Raw genomic sequence first — 24,762 nt, forward strand, 5'->3', positions numbered from 1 at the left:
TGTGTTTTCAGTATTTTAGAAGAGTCTTAACTATTAGCTGTTGTCTGAAGTTTATTTGAACTTAAAGAACACTTTTATGCATAATATTTTCTTCCCTATTGATTGCTCAGTTTCTTGCCCATGTAATTGTAACCTCTCTGTACAGTATTTTCACAATAAAGAAAAGAAGGTCTGAGATCACACATGTATCCCATAACTACTCACATTTACTCTTGTCAGGTCCTGTGTTAGTTCTCCTATATTAGTTATTCTGTTTAAGGAGGAATGAGGAAATGCAAGGCTTATTTATGTTGAGCAGACAAAACAATAAAGCTCCAGTGGCCTACACTTGGATGAAAATTTGACATAATGGGCCACACCTAAAACAACTATTAACAAGACGACCCACAGCCTAGATTATAAAGATTAAGATAATGATCTTCAGTACTCATCACATAGCCTACTTACTCCTTTCCCAAAAAGGGAAAAGAGAATCAAATGAAAACAGAGGATCAAATGTGTAGATTTATGTTACCTCAGTTGGTGGTGCCATTGCCCAGTCTACAAACCATTTGGTAAGGCTCTAAGGAGAAGGCCTAGGTTTCAAACCACTCAGTAACCCCACCCTATTAGATAAACCCAATAGCATAGAGCTTCAAGACAGTGGGCTTTATCTTAAACATCGTATCCAATTGGTAAGGAACATCTAGAATTCCCCATACACTAGTAACACTAGTTTGAAGTTCTTTTCTTTACTCTCAAATACCCTGCCCTATTGTCACTATTACTGAAGAAGTTGCACTTTGCTTGGAGTTGTATAATCATTCTTATATCTGGACTTGGGTATATTAAGTGGTGAATAACACTGAGTGATAGCTTCATCAAGCATAGTCTAATAAAATATATAAAATAGAGAGGGTACTTAATGTTTATTTTTATTCAATGTATATATGTTTATTGAATTAATAGATGAATGATTGAGTGTGGACAAAGCAAATAATTCTGCTTAGTTTTGTCCATGGAAGGCCTTTTTGAGTGGTTAAATACAAAGGTCTGATAATTATCCACAGAACATCATGCAGTACTACCGTCTTACTTTCTTCCTAAGAAATCATGAGATATAAGCTTCCTAGTCCATTGACAAAACTTGAAAATTACTCACCAATGTGTAGCCAAAGACAACTAGACAGTATAAAAGTGAAGCATGGAGTGGCAAGAGTTAATTCCATACAGAGAATTCCCATATAGCAATTCACAGGCAGTAATTGCCATTAGGGGGAATTGGAAGACATGCTGACATGAGGTGAGTGGAGCCATCAGATGTCAAACCCTCACCATGGGCAGGATGTGCTAATCTGGAAAAACACTTCAAAGGTTACTGATGGACAAACAACAGAACAACTTCTCAGGAAAATGATAGCCCCTTGAACACAACTGCATAGTTGAATTCTTCACTCAAGCTGTTTGGGATAGAATTTTGTAATAGGTACCAGTTCACCAGCCATTACTTCAATAAAAACAGATGCAAAAAAAATCACAAAATGCAATCCTAAGAAACTGTGTGCTATTGAGTAATAATTGCACATTTTACTTCTCGCTACTCTTTTGTTTGCTTGTTTACTTGTCCAGATTTCAGAATTGGCACTACTGTTGGTATTAGTATAAAACTATATAGACTCATCTAAAAGTTAGAAAGACACAAATGAAAACCATGCTTTATCTCACTGACCAGAGGTAAGTAATCAACAGCTCTACCCCTTACCTATATTAATAGATGCACATGCATTTATGCATACTCAGGGGCTGGAAGTTGAAATAAGATATTAAATATTATATTGTATAAACTTCATTCCTCAATAACATCTCAAGTTCATCAATTGCAAATATACATTACTTTAGTGGTTACTTACTCTTCCATTATATGCAGGGGTTCACTAAGTATGCACAGTCTACTTTATGAAAGAACTGTGGAGAATTATTTTTAAAATATCTCTCTTGGATAGTATACTACTTATCATTGTAATCTTTTATTTATTCATTCAGTTGAACATTTTGAGATTGGTATTATGCTGGACATAGCAAATATAAATAAAAAGATATGATAGACAAAATAAGAATTGAGGTAAAAATTCAAGCTCTTGTTAGATAAACCAATAATTAAACAATTATAATATGGCATTTTAAGCTCAAATAGAAAAGAGCAGTACAAAGATTTTTGATGACACAGAAGAATGGGGTAAGGGCCTTTGGTAGGTCGAGGAAACTGTACAGAAGAGAAAGACTGAGTTCTTTCTATTTAAAAAAAATTAATTTAATTTAATTTTATGGTAAGGGTGATATCAGAGGGGTTAGAGTTACATAAATAAGATAATGAGTACATTTTTTCTCAAACATTGTTACTCCCTCTCTTGTTTTTTCTTACTTTCCAAATCCCCTCCCCACAAGTTGTGAAGTTCATTTTCAATGAACTTGTGAGTATCGCTGTGGCATTGGTTCACCCTTTGTCCTTTGTCTCACCATTTTGTTATTCCCTTTCCCTTCCTCAAATCAGATAAATGTATATACAAGACATGGGATACCAAAATAAAAAACAATGACAACAGGGGATAAACAAAAGGAAAAAGAAAGAAAAAAGAAATAACCTCACAGAGTACATTAAAAAGCAAAAACAAAGAAACAACAACAGCAAAAATCTCTTGCTTTCATGTCTTGGAGTTCATTTTGATTACCATCATTTTGTTTGTTTATTTATTTATTTATTTATTTGTCAGTCGTGGGGCCTGAACTCTGGGCCTGGGTGCTGTCCCTCAGCTTTTCAACTCAAGGCTAACACCCTACCACTTGAGCCACAGTGCCATTTCCAGCTTTTTTCTGCTCATATGGTACTGAGGAATTGAACCCAGGGCCTCATGCATGTGAGGCAAGCACTTTACCACTGGGCCAACTTCCCAGCCCGATTACCATTATTTTATATGGTCATATGTACATAGACATTGAATTATTGTGATTTTCTTCTAGGACTATCCTAGACATGAACCTAAATCATCAGATGGAAGAAAGACAGCCTCTTCAACAAATGGTGCTAGCAGAATTGGCTGTAAATATGTTGAAAACTAAAGTTAGATTCTTATATATCACCCTGCACCAGAATCAACTCCAAATGAATCAAAGACCTCTGGGTAAGAGCAGATACCATGAAAATATTACAGGAAGATCTAGGAATACACTAGGGCTCCTTGGCACAGGTCAAAACTACCTAAATAAAGACCCAGAAGCACAATAAGTCAAAGAAAAGTTGGATAAATGGAATTAATTAAACTGCAGAGCCTTTGCATGACAAAGGACATAGCTAGTAAGAAATGGAAAGTCCACACCTTGGGAGAATATCTTCTCTAGCTATAAAATAGACAAGGGCCTCATATCCAATTTATACCTAGAGCTCAAAAAAATTAACCCGCCCCCAAGAATAAATCCTCAAATAACCACCCCATTAAGTGGGCTAAAGAATTGAAAAGAGACTTCTCTAGCAAGGAAATAAGAAAAGCCAATTAGACACATGAAGAAATGTTCAACATCTCTGGTCATAAAAGAAATGAAAATCAAACTACATTGAGATTCCACTTCACCCCAGTTAGGATGGCCATTATCAAGAAAACAAATAATAATATGTGCTGGCAGGGATGTGTCCAAAAGGGAATGCTACCACACTGTTGGTGGGAATGTAAACTGGTTCAACCACTCTGGAATGCAGTATGGAGGTTCCTCAAAAGACTCCAAATAGAGCTTCCCTATGATCCAGCAATCCCACTCCTGAGTATTTACCCAAACAAGGCCATAATAAAGCTACCAGCACAATCATGTTCATTGCAGCTTTATTTACCATAGCTAAGATATGGAACCAACCCTGATGTCCCTCAGTAGATGAATGGATCAAGAAAATGTAATTTTAGAGTTATGTGCCTCCATTAGAAAGAATGGCATTTCCCCATTCATAAGGAAATGGAAAGACTTGGAAAAAAATCATACTAGAAGTAAGCCAGACCAAAAGAAACATAGATCCCATGTTTCCCCTCATTTGACCTATTTCTTGACTTGTAAATGTTGGGGGAGTCCTCAGCTTTCCTGGATACTAATAAGCTCATTTATGAAGGAGGCTGAAAGAAATTAAAGCCCAACATACTGAATTAGTATCAATGTTGAACAAATAGTGGAAATAATGGAAAAACAGTGTTTTAAAATATGAATGTTACCAGGTTCTGATTACATAATTTTTACAAAACTTTTAAAGCCTCTATAACATGCAGTCTTTCTTTGTAGTGTCCTATGCAGGAAGTACCCAAAGTCCTAAACATTTGAGAATAGTAATCAAGTTCAACTCAACTTTGTGTGCTCCCTTGTTTTTTTTCACTCAAAGCTGACACTCTACCACTTCAGTCATACTTTTTATTTCTTTTGTTATTTTTATTTTTGCTGGTGAATTGGAAATAGGTGTTTCACAGAATTTTTCCTGGTTGGCTTTGAACTTTGATGCCCATAACTTAGTCTCATGGGTAGCTAGGATTTTGAGTGTGAGCCAACAGTCAGTGGCATATCTCATTTATTAACAATTGTTATTCAAATTGTTGGAGAATAATTATTATTATAGCTCTTTATTACAGAATATCAACTTTTTCTAATACTCTCCATCCTGCCCAACATGATAATATATTACTTATACAATCAGAGGCTCTATTTGAGTGACCAAGTGATTTATATCTGAGTCTAGTAAAAGGAGTTAGTAAGAAAGTGAGTCAGGAACTTGTGGCAATTATAGATGGCAGGATAAACAGATCAACCAAGCCTGCTTGACAATAAAATGAGGGCCTGGAGCTAAAACAAAGGAAGAAGTAAGACACCCGTTCAGTAAAGCAAAAGAATGAGGAAATATGGATGGGGCACTAAACCCTTGGCATTATCACTGTATAGAGAACAGATAAAACACTCACTGACTAGAAGATCACTCTAGTTTTCCCTGTTTATCCCATGGCCAAACTCTGTGACTCTAAAAATGGCATGATGGCCAACAAGACTAAATTATTGTCTTCCCATACCATGTCAATTCCATGTTGTCCCTTTTTCTGACGTATTTCTTTTCTAATAAACTTTCCTACTATCTTTATTTTGATCGAGTCTTCCCAGAGTTTTGCTTTTCCTAGACACTAGGACCAACATCAATTTAGCTGCCCTAAATTTCATTAACACTAAGTTTAACAGTTCAGTCCTTGACCATAGTTTGTTGTCTACTAATCTTAGAATGCATTAGTTTAATACCTTGTTTGGTGTCCATAATTTTTTCTGTGAGTCAGGATCTCTCATGACTCCTATAGAGATGAAGAAAGGAAGACTCAGAAGAGCAATTCATTTTATCTAAGGTCTTGGGGATTTTAAGTAACAGATTCTAAACATGAAATAAAAAGGTTCTCTTTTACTGGACCACACTAATCCCAATACATGCTTCTTCCTGGTCTAAGTCAGAGTGGAAATTCCAGTTGGTTTTCTACAGTCCAACTGACCATTTTCACCGAACTTTTCTAACAATGACAGACCTTCTGGCTTCAAAAACAATACAGAGTTGGAGTTCCGGGAAGATGGCAGAGGAGAAGCAGGAGGCTAAACAAGCTCTCGCTTAGAAAGCAATTTTAGTCCTCCAATGAACAGTCCTAAGCTAGAGAATCACACCAAGTGTGCCATCACAGTATAGAGTTAGGCCAGAGACAGAAAATCCAGGCAAGAAGACAGATCTGAGCACTTCCCAGCAGCCATGGCTGTGGTGGCGGCATACCTGCAACACACAGAGTCCAGGACAAAGGCGCCAGATGCAGTGAGCAAGCAGATTCTACTCAACACTAGAAAGAACTGAGAAGGAGCAGACATCTTCATCCTGCAGTTTGCAGACCAGAGACGACCCAGGAACCAAGACACCAGCGTGAGTAGAAGCTTGACATTCTCACTCCTTCTCAGGGAGCAGAGAAGGGAAGGCCACCCCTCCCCCCACACACACACTACCAGACATCTCCATCTTTGATATTGACAAAAGCCTGGCTGAGCAGCTAGCTCCAACTCAGGCCTTGGAAGAAAGCAAAAGAGTCATTTAGCAGGTCGCAGGAACCTAACCTGCCCTGCCAGGCTCAGCTCCACCCAGGGAAAAGTCACCCAGCTTGGACCACCAGCTCCAGGAGTGGCTTTCTTCACTGGGTAAACAGAGCCAGAGGCTGCCCTTTCCCACAGGAACCTTGACAATCAACTGAAATTCAGTAAACATAAACCCTGAGAATGGCTCCAGACTGGGCTCTGTGAGTGTCTCAGAAGCTAGCCCCTCAGGGAAAAGCTACTGTTTGCTGAAAGGCCTCAACTCTACCCAGAACCTAGCCTCATCACAGCATCTCCAAACTAGAAGAAACAGCCATCTCCCTCTTTTATGATACTCAAAGCAGATCTCCCTATTATTGAACTAGCTTGGGAGGAGGATCACAAAATCCTGGGTAAAGCAGAGCATTTTTCTGCCTGCTCAAACAAACTCACGTAAGAAACCAACCAAGCCACAGGAAAATCAAACACCACAAGCAGACCAGAGACTCCAACAAGAGACTAGTTACAGACACAAGGGAGATACAGGATCTTCCCATCCCTCCCGAAAAAAAATCAAAGAACTCCTTTTTTGTACCTCTTATAAAAATTTTTTTTCTAAAACTTTTTTTAATTTGTATATTTTAACTTAAAAAAATTTTGTTTTCTTTTAACTTTTTTTTTCTTCCTGTTATAATTTTTATTTTAGGGGTACATGTGTGTGTGCTTTTTTTTTCTTTTTTAAATGTTTTTTTGTTTAGGTCTAAACTGACCTTTTGATCCTTTCTTTTCTTTCTTTCTCATTCTTTTCACTTTTTCTTCTCTTTCATTCTTCTTTGCATCACTTAATTGCTGTTCTGCTCATGTTCAGATATACCCGTAGTCGATTATTAGACCTTATCCCTTATTGTGTACACACTTAATACAGAAATTTATTACTCAATTTAAAACCTCTTAGACTTAAATTCCTTAATAGCAGTACTACCTCTTTATACCTATATAATATTTTAAGCATGTTTATTTTTAAGCTTTTCATGTCTCCTTTCTATCCCTCCCCTTCTCTCACCTATCCATGTTCTTCTCTGAATATTACATTTTTAAATTTGCATAATTTTTAAGTGTCTCACTTTTTAATTTTTAATTTTTGTTTTTCTATTTTTTCTTGTCTCTTTTTTCTTTCTTTTTCTTCTTTTTTTCTCTCTCTCTCTATGATCATTCTATCCAACCTATTTCCCGCTTTGAGATTAGGACTTAGTTTACTCTCCTTCTGACTTTCCACATTCCTTTATTCCTATTTTTACCCACATCTCTCCCTAAACCTAATAATTTCTGCTTTGCCAAATTCTTCTTTGTGTTTCATAGCCCATTAATACATAGTTGTTTGATGTTGAATAGATTGTATCTGTTGAACTAGATTGTATCTTCAGACTTTTGACTGTGAAACTACAGACTTTGGTTGATGCTTGCCTTAAGATAGTTTTCCAGCACAAAATTGGTGCTATTTTATCCCAAATGGGCAGAGCAAGCCAGAAAAAGACAAGAAATATGGCAAGTCTGGGTATCTCAACTCTCACTCATGATAAACAGGGGACAGAACAGATAATAAATAATTCAGAGGACAGTTCCCAAAAAGTGCTACAAATACTACTGGTAAACATGGTAAATGAAAAGATTGAAAACCTGCAAAGGACTCTGTATGAGTGTGATAGGGAGAGAGAGGAGGCAAACTGAAGGTCAATACAGGAATCTCATGAGCGTGAGGAAATTACTCAAAGATTGATACAGGAGTTGCATGAGCAGCTTGAGAACACTCAAAGAGAAATAAAGGAATGGCGTGAGCAGGCTGAAAACACACAAAGAGAACTACAGGAAATGCATGAACCTGAGGAAGCTAATCAAAGAGTAATACAGGAATTGAGAGAATTGAGGATGAGAATATACAAAGATCACTAAAGGCATTCATGGAATCCATAAACAGAGAGCTGAAAGAATCAGGGAGACCACAAAGGGAATGTTGAATGGAACACAACAGAAGGAAGGGGAGTCCAAGGAAACCATAACCAATCAACTAAGTGCTTTGATAATAAACACTGAACACCAAATTAAGGAAGTAAAGAGGTTCATACAAGATCTAAAACAAAGCTCCAACAAAGAATTTGAAGCCATCGAAGCTGAACAACTAGAAGGAAAAGAAATAAAAAAACAAAGTAGAAAGTCTTGATAGTAGGTTAGACCATGCAAAAGATCAAATCTCAGGGATTGAAGACAGCCTAGATATTATAAAGAAAGAACATACAACTATGCAAGAACAATCCAAGAAAAATGATAGATCTATTCAACACTCGGAAGACACCATCAGAAGGCCTAATCTGAGGATAATCAGTGTAGTGGAGCACCTAGAGACAGAAGTTAATGGTCTAGGAAATTTGTTTAACAGGATCCTATCAGTGAGCTTCCCAAACATGCAAAAAGATAGGCCTATTCAAATACTAGAAGCTTTTAGAACTCCAAATAGGCCAGACCATAACAGGACATCCCACCGTCACATTATAATCTACACAGGATCAATTCAGACCAAGGAAAAGATCCTTAAAGCCGTTAAGGAGAAAAGATCAATCACCTATAAAGGGAAACCAATTAAAATCACCTCAGATTTCTCAGCAGAGACAATCGAAGCAAGAAGAGCCTGGATTGATGTATGCCATGCCTTAAAGACAACTAACTATCAACCAAGAATACTGTACCCAGCTAAACTCTCCTTCATAACCGAAGGTCAAATAAAAACCTTCCATAACAAAGAAAAATGGAAACAATTTAGGTCTACCAAACCAACCCTACAAAAGATTCTTAAAGATGTCCTACTCTTAGAAAACCAACAAGACCACAATAAAGGCCAAGAAACCGCACCTAAACTGAGAATCCAAGAACCATAGGAAGAACCCAGTTGCCGCAGCCCCCAGTAAGATGGGTAAAATGGCAGGAACTCCCAAATACCTCTCAGTCCTATTGCTCAACATGAACAGACTTAACTCTTCAATTAAGCGACATAGACCGTCTAGTTGGATTAAAAAGCAAGATCCTTCTATTTGCTGCCTTCAGGAGTCACATCTTGCCCATAAAAACAAACACATTTTCAATGTGAAAGGCTGGAACAAAATCTACCAAGCAAATGGCCCCCATAAACAGGCGGGAGTTGCAATCCTAATATCAGATAAAATAGACTTCAAATTAAAATTAGTGAGAAGACATAAAGGTCGCTACATACTAATTAAGGGATCTCTCCTTCAGGAGGATATTACAATTCTAAATATCTTTTTGCCAAACAACAGAGCACCCAAGTTTATCTAAGAAACACTACTTTCCCTCAAATCCCACATAGATCCAAAGACATTAATTGTTGGGGACTTTAACACACCATTTTCCCCACTAGATAGCTCAACTCAGCAAAAACTCAACAGAGAAAACCGCAGAACTAAACAACTGCATAGATCAACTAGATTTAACAGACATCTACCAAATATTTCACCCAGCAGCATCAGAATACATATTTTTCTCAGCAGCACAGGGAACATTTTCCAAAATAGACCACATTTTAGGCCACAAAGCAAACTTGTCCAAATTCAGAAACACTGAAGTTATACCTTATATTCTCTCAGAACTCAATACCAAAAGCCACCAAATAAAGTCCTGTAACACCTGGAGGCTGAACAACACTGTTGAATCACTAGTGGGTCATGGAAGAGATTAGAAAGGAAATTCAAATGTTCATGATATTCAACAAAAATGAACACACAAATTACCAGATCCTCTGGGACACAGCAAAGGCAGTAGTCAGAGGCAAGTTTATAGCTCTGAGTTCCTACATCAACAAATTGGAGAGATCTGAAACCAACAATCTAATGAGACATCTGAACCTCCTTGAAAAAAAGCAGGAAGGGGATGGGAAGGTGACTCCGTGGTAGAGCGCTTGCCTTGCATGCATGAAGCCCTGGGTTCGATTCCTCACCACCACATAAGCAGAAAGAAAAAAAAGCCAGAAGTGGCACTGTGGCTCAAGTGGTAAAGCACTAGACTTGAGCTGAAGAGCTTAGGGACAGCACCCAGGCCCAGAGTTTAGGTCCCATGATTGAACCCCAAGACAAAAGAAAAAGAAAAAAGGAAAAGAGAAGCAAGATAAACCCCAATCCAGTAGACAGAAAGAAACCATTAAAATTAAATCAGAATTGAATGAATTAGAAACCAAAAAAGAACATCGAAAGAATCAACAAAACGAAGAGTGGTTCTTTGAAAAATTTAACAAAATTAACAGACCCTTAGCAAATCTTATCAGAAAAAGAAGAGAACACACCCAAATAAATAAACTCAGAGATGAGAATGGAAACATCACTACAGAAACAACCAAATTCAGAACATTATAAGGGAATACGTCTCAAAACTTTATGCTAATAAGTTTGAGAACTTGGTAGAAATGGACCTTTTCCTAGCAAATATCGACATGGTGAAACTCAACCAAGATGAGTTAAACCATCTTAATAGGCCCATATCAAGCATTGAAATAGAAACAGCTATAAAAGACATCCCATATAAGAGAAGCCCAGGTCCAGATAGATTTACAGCAGAATTCTACAAGGCCTTCAAAGCTGAGCTTACACCAATATTCCTCCAACTCTTTAATGAAATTGAAAGAGAAAGTTCACTACCAAACTCATTCTATGAAGCCATCATAACCCTCATTCCAAAACCAGCCAGGAACTCATCAAAGAAAGAGAACTATAGACCCATTTCTTTGGTGAATATTGATGCAAAACTTCTCAACAAAATTTTGGCCAATCGACTTCAACAATTCATCCAAAAAATCATACACCACGATCAAACAGGATTCATTTCAGGGATGAAAAGCTGGTTCAACATACGCAAATCAATTAATATAATTCATCACAGCAGGAGCAAGGATAAGAACCACATGGATATCTCAATTGATGCAGAAAAAGCATTTGACAAGATCCAACACCTCTTTATGATGAAGGTTCTGGAAAAATTAGGAATCCATGGAATATTCCTCAATACAATAAAGGCTGTATATGACAAACCTACAGCCAGCATTATACTTAATGGTGAAAAACTCAAGCCATTTCCTCTTAACTCAGGAACAAGACAAGGATGTCCACTCTCTCCACCTCTCTTCATTCTAGTATTAGAATGCCTAGCTACAGCAATAAAACAAGATGTGAACCTAAAGGGGATCCAAATAGGGAAAGAAGAAGTAAAACTCTCCCTCTTTGCAGATGACATGATCTTGTATTTAAAGAATCCCATAGACTCAACTCCAAATTGGCAAAGTAGCAGGGTATAATCAATGGCTTTTCTGTATGCCAACAATGAGAAAAGTGTGGCTGAAATTAGGAAAGCAACACTATTTGTAATAGGCCGGCAAAAAAATAAAATACCTAGGAATTAACTTAACCAAAGAAGTGAAGGGCCTCTATAATGAAAACATTAAAAACTTGAAAAAGGAAATCAAAACAGAACTTAGAAAGTGGCAAAAACTCCCATGCTCCTGGATTGTAAAGATTAACATCGTGAAAATGGCAATACTTCCAAGGCTAGCCACAAATGCAGTATGATACCTATCAATATTCCAACATCATTCTTCAAGGAAATAGAAGAAGTAATCAAAAAATTCATATGGAACAATAAAAGAACCCAAATAGCAAAAACTATCCTCAATAGAAAGAACAGTGCTGGAGGAATATCAATACCAAATTTCAAACTCTACTACAAAGCCATAGTAATCAAAACAGCTTGGTACTGGCACAAGAACAGACCTCAGGACCAATGGAATAGAACTGAAAACCCAGAAATGAACCTACAGACCTATAGCCATCTAATCTTCGATAAAGGAGCTAAAAAAATAGAATGGGAGAAAGACAGCCTCTTCAGTAAATGGTGCTGACAAAATTGGTTAACTACTTGTAGAAAACTAAGCTAGATCCTTATATATCACCCTGCACCAAATCAACTCCAAATGGATCAAAGATCTTGGCGTCAAAGCAAACACTCTGAAAACATTACAGGATGGAATAGGAGAAACCCTAGGTCTCCATGGCTCCGGTCGAAATTTTCTTAATAGAGACCCAGAAACACAACAAATCAAAGAAAGGTTGGACAAATGGGATTGTATGAAGTTACAGAGCTTCTGCATGGCAAAGGACATAGCTAGCAAGATCAACAGAAAGCCCACAGATTGGGAGAAGTTCTTCTCTAGCCATACAACAGACAAGGGTCTCACATCTAAAATATACCTGGAGCTCAAAAAATTAAATCCCCCAACAACAAATCTTCAAAGAAACAACTGCCCAATAAATAAGTGGGCTAAAGACTTAAAGAGAAACTTCTCTGAAGAGGAAAGAAGGATGGCCAATAGACACATGAAGAAATGCTCAACCTCCCTAGCCATAAAAGAAATGTAAATCAAAACAACATTAAGATATCACCTCACCCCAGTTAGAATGGCTATAATCAAAAACTCTAATAACAATAGATGCTGGAGGGGATGTGGACATAAGGGAACCTTACTACATTGTTGGTGGGAGTGTATCCTTATTCAACCACTTTGGAAAGCAGTATGGGGGCTCCTCAAAAAACTCCACATAGAGCTCTGTATGACCCAGCAATCCCACTTTTGGGCATTTACCCAAATGATCACAAACAAGGCCACACTAAAGCTACCAGCACAACTATGTTTACTGCAGCATTATTTACCATAGCTAAGATATGGAACCAACCCAGATGCACCTTAGTAGATGCATGGATCAAGAAAATGTGGTATATATACAAAATGGAATTCTATGCCTCCATCAGAAAGAATGACATTGCTCCATTTGTTAGGAAATGGAAAGACTTGGAAAAAATTATATTAAGTGAAGTAAGCCAGGCCCAAAGAAATATAGGTCCCATGGTTTCCCTTATTTGCAATATCTAGTATATGTCTGAGTCAAGCAGAAAAGGTCAGATAAGTTGATGTTAGGGAAATGAACCCTATGATATGTATTCAAATGTTTTTTTTTCATGTGATTGTTTCTAACAAATTTATAAGATTATTTCTTTGTTGCTTTGTATGTCTCCTTCTCCCCCCCCCCCGCCCCCCCCCCCACCCCCCCGTGTAATCCCTGCTTTCACTGTATTTGATATTGGTATAATTTGTGGAGGGGAAGGGAAAAAACCAATTGTTTAAATAGGGATACAGGTGGACCCATTTCAACAATGAGATGTTCAAGTCGTTATGTCGAAAACGAACTTTACATCTCTGATGCGGGGGAGAGGGGGGAGGATTGGATGGTGGGGATGGGGGAGGATGGGAAAGGATGGGAAGGGGAAAGAAAGGAGGAGGCTACAATGCTTGATAAGAAATGTACTCATTATCTTGCCCATGTAATTGTAATCCCTCTGTACAGTATTTCCAATAAATTAAAATACAGAGTCAAAGATCTTTATGAAATGGAAGCCTAGGTGGCATGTAAGTTCCTATATAATAATGCTTCATCTTTGTCCCTCAGGAATGTCGCCATTCTTTGATCTTTCCATTTTTTTCTTAAAATGTTCATCCTTAAGTATTCTTATAAAGGAGTTCCAATACAACTTGTTAGTCTGTGAGTATAATGCATTTTGACCGATGTAATCCATTCATTCTGCCCGGTTTCTCTCAACCCCACCCATTCCCTCAATTTACCTAGTTTCACTTTCACATATAGACATTGAGTATTAGGATATGACTGCATTTTCACACCCTTCCTCTTTCCATTCATTTATCTCCCTCCCCTTGATCTCCCCGGCAATATCACAATGCCTCCTGGCATTCATTTTGTTAAACTGTAAATTAGTTTTTCTTTTTTTAAAAATTTACACAATGAATTTATTTTCATCTCATTTTTAAATGATTTAACTGAAACAGGATGCTTAGTAATAGGTTTTCAAAGGAGTGGCACTGTTGGAATCCTCCCCTGCATGTACCACCCTTTAGTTTGTTAATACATATGTGCATTATACATATGATTTTGTATGTGTTTATTGTGATATATCTTTATTGTTCTAAAGTATTTATACAATCAGTCCTCTGTATTCATGGCTTTGCTCTTAACCTTTGCCTTTCAACCTTCATAAGTTAGAACCTAGAGCCTCATAATCTGTCAGGAATCAAGTTTCTGTCTGGAAGCTCTATATTCTTAATTCTAGGAAAACTGTAGCTAAAGGCTTTTCTGAATGAGATTGGGAATCTGTAAGTGAGAGCCAAGTGAAATATACTTTACACTGTAAAAGATCTGGCTGAGTCTGGGTTTTCACCTGAAACTGTACCATTCTTTGTCTTTTCCTCATTTCTGACCTATTTTATCTACTCCTCCCTTACTGATTTTTCTTTACTACTACACTTCATTCCAAAAAATAAGCCTACACAACTATAATCCTAGATACTCAGGAGGCTGAAATCGAGGATTATGGTTCAAAGCCAGGCTATGCAGACAAATCCAAGAGACTTTTATCTCCAAGTAAACAGCAAAAAGCTGGATATGGAAGCATAGCTCAAGTGGTGGAGTGTCAGCTCCGAACAAGAAAGCTAAGCAAGAATATGAGGGCCTGAGTTTGAGCCAAATACTGGCACCCAAACACACACAGTCACTCATACACACTACATCCAAATCCTTAGCTTAGAGTTTTATCTTAAAAGATCACAATAATGCATTAGATTTTATGTGAAAACCAATGTTGAATTTGACAGACATCCAATATACACTGCATTTAAACCCAATAAACATACAATTTATAAAGAAATATCAACAAACCTGTCAACAAATGCATGGTGTAGTAGAAAAATGGGATCGTTGGCTGATCCCTGTACCTTGGACATTGTTCCATTCATATACATGTGCAAGGCATTATGCATGCTGCTCTGAGAGGCATCTGCTATCCCAGTCAGTGGATTAGCAAATCCTGTTGGTAAAAAAAAAGCAAGAAAAAAAGATTACCTGAATGGTTGAAATTCTAAGTGATAATCTCATTTGACTTACAAGTACAAAGAGAACTTTAGTTCCAAATAAAATGCATTAGAAAATTCATCTGATATTGGGATTCTTTACATTCTGAACAGCAATGAGTATTCAATGCATCTTTGCAGAACTCAGTGATGTTACCTTGGGTACAAGTATGTGGATTAGCCAGAAGGAATAGGCTTAGCCAATTTCTCCTCTTCCCCACGAGGCTTCTTTCTGATGGTTCCTTTCAAATGTTCAGTTACAAGAATATTAGATAATCATCATCTTTCACTCTCTCTAGTCCTTCATAGCATTTAAAGCAGTTATTTTCAGTCTCTTATGAGTATTCTTGCTCTGGGGACTGGATAATAGCTTTGGTCTTTGGTTCCAGAGAAAGTACAAAATTGATGACCTCCCATAGTATAATTACTCTGTACTAGTCCTATGGATAGCAGATCATAATGTGTTTGCTTTTGCAAAATCATTCATTTCAAAGTTAATTACAAGCAATTTTCAGGGACTATACCCAAGTCATGGTCTGTCTGAAAATCTCCTCCCTCCCATTTTCTTGTCTATGGTAACTTTTATTTTTATTTATTTAATTAATTTATTTATTTATTTTTGAGTCTGGTCGTAGGGCCTGAACTCTGGGCCTGGGCGCTGTCCCTCAGCTCTTCAGCTCAAGGCTAGTGCTCTACCACTTGAGCCACAGAGCCATTCCCGGCTTTTTTCTTTTTGCTTATGTGGTGTTGAGGAATTGAACCCAGGGCCTCAGGCATGTAAGGCAAGCGCTCTACCACTAAGCCATCTTCCCAGCCCTATGATAACTTTTATAAACACATCCACACATACACACATACACAACACTTACTAGGTTATTGTATTTTTATGAATCTGACATGCTTAGTTTATATGCAGTTTAAAATGATCACACAAATTAGGTAATTGCATTATCATAGATATGGATAAAAAGATTTCAAAAGAACAAGGAAATTGTGTAAAGTTAAGGAATGAATTAATGGCACAGTATAAAGAAACTCCAGGCTCATAATGGAGCAAAGGCATTAAATACAATGGTTTATTGTCTGTCCAATGTAGCAAGCAGTCAATCATATATCTTGACGCCAATATCTGTGTTGTAATGGTCTTCCAGTTTTTAATCTTTGAATGTTGTACTGTTAAGAAATTTTTATCACTCTACTTTATATATACTTTTACATATTTTAGTAGATTCTGAATTGTTGTTAGAAGAATTATAAATAGTTTTAGAGAATATAATTAAGGGATTGAACATAGTACAGTTTGTTTATATAAACATATAGAAGGCTTTCATGGAGCTCTACTATGATACTTGTCAAGAGATAGAGAACATATTAAAGATTGAATAGTGAATATATTATTTTCTATTTTGCTTCTTCACACAGTTCAGGTCTTTGGCTGATAAAATTTTCTTTAAAAGACAGAAAATTATTTCACCAACATCGGTTGCTTCTCTTTATAGCCTTTCTAGAAGAGCAATCCAAGAGAAGAGTCTAAGAATTGAATAATTGACCATATTCATGCAATTCTTTCAATATCTTTCATGTACACTATCTCACATGAATATCAGTACTTATGACAGGAATATATTATCATTTTCCAATTTGACAGATGATAAAAATGCAAAAAAAAAAGAAAATTTAAATTCAAACCATTATTTGAGGAATCAATGACTAAATATATCTCTTACAGTTTCCAAAAACTTATTCTCCTTTCTATGTACTGAAGTTGAGGAATGTCTGATATAATTTGGAAAACTCTTTGTACTGTGCTGAAATAACCTGTGGACTTCCCATTTTCAAAATCCACTGAGTTATAAGAGGGTATAGACTGTTACGGCCTCACCCTTTTCCCAAGATTCCCTGCCGGTAGAACATCTAACAAGCCATTAGGGACCTTGTTATCAGTCACAGATGCCAAAATGGCTCAACGGTGTTTGCCAAGGTCAATAGCAGGATGCAAAAACGATCTCATGCTATGCACTTAAGTTGTGTGATGCATTCCATTGGGAAATTTATAGGCACAGTTTCAGATGAATGAAAAGAGGAAATTTCAATTTGTTGATCCATCTCTCTTTCTCTTTAACACTTCTCTGGAGAGTTTTTGTCTATTTGTTTGCTTTTAATATTGTTGCTTAACTCTGGTACCTAGAGATTTGCATTTAATTGGTCTAGAATGGAACTCAGGCACTAAAAGTTTTAAAAACACCCTAAGTAATTCTAATGTGCAACCGGGGTTGAAATTCACTGAATGGCTAAATTGCTCTTTATTCTCTAAATCTGAATATATCCAAAGTTTTGCTTCTGAATTGTACTATTTTCTTTACATGAACTCTTCCTCTCTTTTATTTTGGCAATTTTCAAAATGCTTTTGACTTTAAAATCTCACAACACCAACTTATACTGAAACGTATTTTCTTAATAATAACTGCCATAATTTGTTGCCTTGGAAGAATGTTTAAAAATAGAGCAACTCCTGTATGGTACTCACTGACTAGGAACTCTCATATATGTTACTTTATTTAAATAGCTATCATTTATTCCAAGAAGCTGGATTATAGATGGTGCTCCTTATGATTGCTGTCAGATTCTGAAATAGAAAAAGATACATAGTAAAATGTTCAGAAGAGAACACATTTGATTTGAGTTACAATTCGTGTGTGTGTTTGTGTGTGTGTGTGTGTGTGTGTGTGTGTGTGTACATATATATACGTTTATGCCAGTACAGGGAATTGAACACAGAGCCATAGACTCTTGCTTTTTTTTTTTTTTATTCAAGGGTGGTGCCCTACAATGTGTTATACCTCCACATCTGGTTATTTGCTGATTAAGCTGATTAATTAGAACATGATCCTGTCATCTTGGGCAGATGTCCAGACTGGCTTCAAACCCCATCCTCAGATTTAATGTATTGAGTAATTAATATATAAGTGTGCACAACTGGCACCAGGCTTGAAATCCAATATTTTAAGCAATTTTAATGTTCTGTGAAGATGCAGAGATTACCATGGCACAAAAGAAGCTAGAAAGAAGCTCTTAGAAAGATATATTTGTACATCTGAAGACTAAAAAGTAAATCTCAGACCTTTGACATATTCCTCCTAAATAACTCTCCTAATGAGCAATTTAATTGAAGAATTATGAAGTACAGTTTCAAAATCACATAATTATTTTAGGAGGTTGTTTTTAATGGCTGTCTAGTAAAAGACTCATAATTCAAGCTGCTTATAGCAGATTTCTAAAATTACTGATGAAAATATATCATGGCTCCAAACAAGTCCCCAGATAAGTGAACTAGAAGGGTTAAGTTTCAACCAATTTCCAGGTTTTTCAAATAAGTTACTAAGCTTTATACCCATAGAATGTAATTAATTAACATTTTTGTTTATGGGAAAATACTTTTATGTGTGAATAGATAGTCTTTTAATCATGGAGAACTATGTAAACCAGCAATGTACTGGAGGATTAGTGTTTCTTACCACATAATTATTATATAATCACAACGCCACAAATGCACCACAATTCTGTGTTTACAGCATGGTCCCAAGTCAGCAGCATCACATATAAACTTACTAGGAACTGACACACTCTAGACCTCACAGAACTACTGAATCAGAAAGTGAATGGAACACATCTTTATATCAAGAAGTCCTCAGGAGATTCTATCTTTCCCTTTCAAAACAGCTCTTCCAGTTCCTTTCATTTTTTTCCCCAAGACAATGGTGAAGAGGTAATAATTAATACTCACTTTTATAAACTTAAAGAAGGAAGTTTTATATATGAGTTTAAGTTGTTTTTTACTGGGAGCCTCATCAAATCCTACCATGTGGTAAGATAGTACATAGGATCATTTTCTTTAGGTACATATCATTGTGTGGGATCCAGGGACTTTCAGTATGTCCTAGATCATGCTAGTCTTTAACCATATGCACAATGTGATCAAGAATTGTGCAAAATTCATGGCACGTCAATTCATTTTAAATTTTCTCTAAAGGTCTTTCTAAGGTGAAATTTTATAATAACTTTCTATACACTAAGATTTTCAAACCATAGAGCCATCAATTTACTAAAACAAAGGCTTTTGTCATTCTACACCCTGTTCTTTGATTCTGAATGAAATGAGAGTACCTAGTCCATTTGGTATATTTTATATCTTAACTTTGGTTTGGAAATCACATGAATACCTATTTTTCAAGTAAACTAAGAGTAATCAACCATTATAGACCAAGGCTACTCTTGTTTTAGTTCTAGAAATAGTCTTGTGTCAATGTTAAGGCTGACGTTAGAAAGAAGCAACTGTGTTTCTTCAACCAGAACTGTTCATGCTTGATGTAAGGCTCTGCTTCTGCCATCTTGAATTCTTAACTGTTTGAACTATGTACTCTATATTTTCACCTGTGCTGCTATTCCCTACAAACTATATATCTAGCCCTAGTCCTGTTTTAGGAAATTCCAAAGTCTCCTGAAAACAGTTCTACAGCAAGGGAAATTCAGCTCTAGCAACCACTGAATGACCCATAGTGACCCATGTAGATGGAGTAGATAGATAGATTCAATCCGAATGTTATCTTGCAGATGAAGATTACAAAACTTAGATGAACTATGAAGTCTATTAATTAGCAATGTCAAAACTCTAACCTTAATATTATTTTAAGTACGGGAATCTCCTTTTCTGCCATTCTGATTTTCTTATCTTTTACATGGATAAACTCATATAAGGGGATTATTGCTCCAAGTGTATAATGAGAAGGTACATATGCCATGGATTAAAATTTAGCATCAAATAAATTTAATTCAAGGAAGGATAATTGATAAAGCTTCCACTTATATTCAGTGTGAGTAATTAAGATTAAATTCACTTTAAAAGTTTGAATTTTTCATGTCTTTAGTTTTTAAAGTGTTTCCAAATGCTTTTGCATTCCATAGTCTCATCCTTAAATGTTAATTATACATGCAAATAGAATTCATATTTTTCTTAGGTTTTTGTCCTCTTCTTCTTTCTCCTCATTCTTTTTTTTTTTTTTTTAATTTAATTTTATTTTATTTGAGAACATACTGTACAGAGGGGTTACAATTACATGGGCAGGATAATGCATACATTTCTTACCAAGCATTGCAGCCTCCTCCTTTGTTTACCCTTCACCTCCCTTCCCAGCCTCACCCCTCCCTCCCACCCAATCATACCCCCCCCACCCCCCCCCCCCCACCGACATTGTAAAGCTGGTTTTGACATGACATTTTGTACTTCTCATTGTTGCAACAGGTCCACCTGAATCCTTAAACGACTTGTTTGTCCCCATCTCCTCCACATGTTATACTGACATCAAATATAGTGAAAGCGGGGGTTACACTGTGGGGGAGGGACATACAAAGCAACAAAGAAATAACCTTATAAATGCGTTAGAAATACATGCATGAAAGAAACAAAAACATTAAAATACATATTTGAGGTTTCGTTTTCCTAACATCACATTATCTGACTTTTTCCGCTTGACTCATACCTATACTAGATATTGCAAATAAGGGAAACCATGGGACCTATGTTTCTTTGGGCCTGGCTTACTTCACTTAATATAATTTTTTCCAAGCCTTTCCATTTCCTAACAAATGGGGAAATGTCATTCTTTCTGATGGAGGCATAGAATTCCATTGTGTATATATACCACATCTTCTTGATCCATTCATCTACTGAGGGGCATCTGGGTTGGTTCCATGTCTTAGCTATGTTTCTCCTCATTCTTGTCTTCCTCTTTTTTCTCCTCCTTCTCCTCTTCTTCTGTACTGGAGCCAGAAATAACTTGCAGCCTCACACTTGCTAGGCTGATTCTCTACCACTTGGGCCATGTGCTAGTCCCTGAAACATACTATTGTTACATCTTCTACTTCTATGTGGTTGGAACCAGGCTGTTTTTTACATGCTCTTATGGAAATTACTCCAGCTACTTCACAAAATGCCATTTATCAAATTTTCAGTTATTGGTAAAATTAAGACTTAAAAAAATTAGTTTCTGCTGGTTCACTACTGTAATTCTAGTTACCCATGGAGCTGAGATCTGAGGATCTTTGCTCAAAGCTAGATAGGGCAGAGAAATTCTTATCTCCAATTAACTAGCAAAACGGTGAAGGTAGAGATTTGGTTCAAGTGGCTTAGAGTGCCAGCCTTGAACAAAACACTAAGCAGGAGGTGTGGCCAAGTTCAAGCCTCAGTATTGATATACACATGAGTGGCTTATCAAACGTTTTTCAGCTGGTAAGTGGCAGAATGAGTATTTGTGCCAGTTATCAGCCAAACCTAATCTCTGATTTTTATGATTCTATTAAATTCTCTCATTTGATTAGTTGTACTACAAATTAAAATTATTGATAAGTCTTCAGTTCCAATTATATCCCTCTCAATTCTTTTCATGACCACTGAGAGAAAAGGCCAAGACTAGCTTTTTCAAATGTCATCTGTCAGGATAGAGAAGCCCTATGAAGATGTTCCCACAGTGGATGAGTCCTTTTCCAGCAAGTATAGTTGAATATACAAGAGCAGATGGCAGAGTCAGCTGGATCAATCAGATTCTTGTCATAGGACAGAGAAGGCTGGAATTTCTAGCATGAGGACTGAATGCCCACCTCCTTATGGCCACTCTGTCATATTTAAATTCCTTTCCTAAACTTCAAGGGTTGGTGGAAAGATATAATTTAAACTCAAAAGCTGCTTTTAAAAGTCATTCTAAGTAGAAAGCATGATCAATTTGCTATATTGCTCCTTGGATATAATTCTTTGTTAAAACAATTCTTATCCACTTGAAGTCTCAAGTATTAGCCCATTGATTAGAATTTGGATTATAAAGCCAGGAAATACCAGTCTTAATGAATTTTTACCATTCTAGAAAATGGACTCTCCTAAGTGATTTACAAATAATAACGTGATTTTTCTGGTAGTACTAGGATTTGAACTCAGGGCCTTATGCCTCCTCAGCTTGATTGTTCCATTGGCAGTCCATCACCTGATACCTCCAGCTTTGCTTTTCGTTGGTTATTTTGAAATACAGTCTAAGAATTTTTTAGTCTAGGTTGACCTCAAATAGTGATCCTTGAGCTAACTAATGTGATCTTTACAACACAGGAATTTGATAATACTATTATCTTCATTATGTGAAAGAAGAGCTTCAAATAGATAAAGGCTAACTTTACCAAAACTGAAAGTTAGATAATCTATCAAAAATGATTGCCTGCTACCTCTAAAACTTGTTTTTTTCTGTTTGGATCTATCAATTATTTACACTGTTTGAATCTCAGGTCCCTTGTCTGAACATATACTGAGAAATAAAGGTTTGTAAGGATTTGGAAAGGAGTTTTAGTAATTGATATAAAAGTATTTGGAAACTGAGAAGTTAGGATTATATTGATGTTAGTAGCTGTTAATAGCTATAGGGTTCTCTGGGATTTTGTATGGCTATTTTACAAGAACATTAGAGAGATTTTGCAAATTTCCCCTTCGTTGTGGTTTACCAGAGCTAGTCCAATTAATTCTTGAGGGTGTCAGAGCCCCAAATATGACTTCATCCAACAACAGACACTTGGCCATGTCTCTTACTTTAATAACATATATACTGCCCAAATTTAAATCATCATTTAGTTTTTTGAATTATAGTCACTTATGATATACTTCTTTTTATTTTCCATATTTTGTGGAGTTTGAACTCTGGGCCAAACAGACACTCTTCTATGTGAGCTACATCATCTGTCAGTTTGTGATTGTGCTATTTTTTTCTCAAATAGGTTCTCCCTTTTCCTAGGCTAGCCTGGATTGTGATCTCCCATTTATGCTTCCATGTGGACACTCTAATGCCTAGCTTTACTTATTGAGATGGGGAAATCTCAAGAACATTTTGCCCATTGGTCTTGAGCCTTGATCCTCCTGATCTTAGCTTCCTGAATAGTTAGGATAACAGGCAGGAGCTACTACACTTGCCTGTGGGTTAGACTCTAAATTCTAAGGGAATAAGGTATGGGTCATATTTACTAGTTATTCCTGCTGTTTTCTAAAGTGTACATACTTCATGCTTAGTAAATGTTAATAGGTAAATGTGTTTTGTTTATTTTTCTTTCTAAAGTATGTAATCTCAGTTGCTAACATAATTTTATTTTTTTGTTTTTTGTTTTTTTGCCAGTCATGGGGCCTGAACTCTGGTTCTGGGTGCTCTCCCTCAGCTCTTTAGCTCAAGACTAGCACTCTACTACTTGAGCCACAGCACCACTTCTGTTTTGTTTTGTTTTGTTTTGCTTATGTGGTGCTAAGGAATCGAACCTAGAGCCTCATTCATGCAAGGCAAGCACTCTACCACTGAGCTACCTTCCCAGCCCTGCTAACTTAATTTTTAAAAGAGTTAAGATAATATGGAACATTCTCATGTTATTTTTAAGGTTTATAACTGAGTAAATAAGGAAATACACCAGGGTTCTGAATCTAGCCCTTGAGTTTTTATGTTATAGGCCATTCTTTTATCAGTATCCTGATGGAATGGTTATTTAAGAAGGAGCAAATTTCTATGAAAAATAGTTCTAGTATTTTTTAGCATGTTAGGACAAAGTAGACATGTGATTCTTCATCTATACAAATCACAGTACTTAATAATATCAAACATTCACCCATAAAACATACAGTAGATTTGGGGATGACTTTTTTGATATACTGACTAGGGTAAATAGAATTTCCTAGCATTTTTCCAATTTGGTAGAAAATGAGATAACATGGGAAGACAATATTTGAAGAAAGCAATGGTGAGCAAGAAAAAAAATCTTTTCCCAGCTAAGAACTCTTGTTTGGATGTAGTTCAGGCTAGAACAAAGCCTCTAGTGATTCCAGGGCACTAAAAAAGAAGAATCTTCAAACAAAAATGACTCTCATCATTGTGAGTCTCTTTGCTCTAACTCTATGCACAATGAAGTCTGAGATTAAATGTGACCTTGTGAATGAATTGTGCACAGTGAATTGCAGTCAGAATGTCAGTATGTACGTGAGCACATTACACACACACACACACATACACACACACACACATACATATGTATTTCTCCTGTACATTCTCCATTTTCTCCTTTGTACTGATTCCAGGAAGGTATCAAGGAGATATCAGAGAACTGGGGGTTAGTAGGTTCCCCACTGTCATGTGAAAGGTCATTCATCCTATAGAACATCCAAATTGATCTGGAGTAAAAGGATTTTTAACAATTTATAACTATAGAAATAATATTGTTTTTTATGAAATTTTGTAGATATAATTCTCTGATAAGAGTACTTGACCTTTTTTTTTGTATTTCATGAAACACTAGGGAAGAAAATTTTAGCAGAGACTAGTGTTTCTTCCTCCAATACTAATTCTTCTCTTTTCTTGCCTCTGATAATAAATCTTCTACTAGATACCATTAGATGAAGATAACATTTTTCAGTGTCCTTAAAGCTAATTGTGACTGTTTACTTGGTTATTGAATAGAACAGAAATGAGGAGAGACTCTATCTATCTATTTATGGAACTCAGGGCATGGGAATTGTCTCTTAACTTTTATGCACAAAGCTGGTGCTCTACTACTTGAGCCACAATGCCACTTCTGATTTTGGTTAA

General features: G+C 36.5%; 1 protein-coding gene across 1 annotated transcript in view; it reads right to left on the reverse strand.

Annotated features, from left to right (window-relative positions):
• The window catches only part of Tyr (tyrosinase), a 117,116-nt gene that overhangs the window by 71,069 nt on the left and 21,285 nt on the right, over positions 1 to 24,762 (reverse strand). Inside the window, exon 3 of the mRNA XM_042689905.1 lies at positions 14,922 to 15,069. Within this exon, the coding sequence (XP_042545839.1) occupies positions 14,922 to 15,069 (148 nt within the window). The remainder of the gene's footprint in view (positions 1 to 14,921; positions 15,070 to 24,762) is intronic.

Source organism: Dipodomys spectabilis, unplaced genomic scaffold (genome assembly GCF_019054845.1).
Source record: "Dipodomys spectabilis isolate Male_0828 unplaced genomic scaffold, ASM1905484v1 ptg000003l, whole genome shotgun sequence".
NCBI lineage: Eukaryota > Metazoa > Chordata > Mammalia > Rodentia > Heteromyidae > Dipodomys > Dipodomys spectabilis.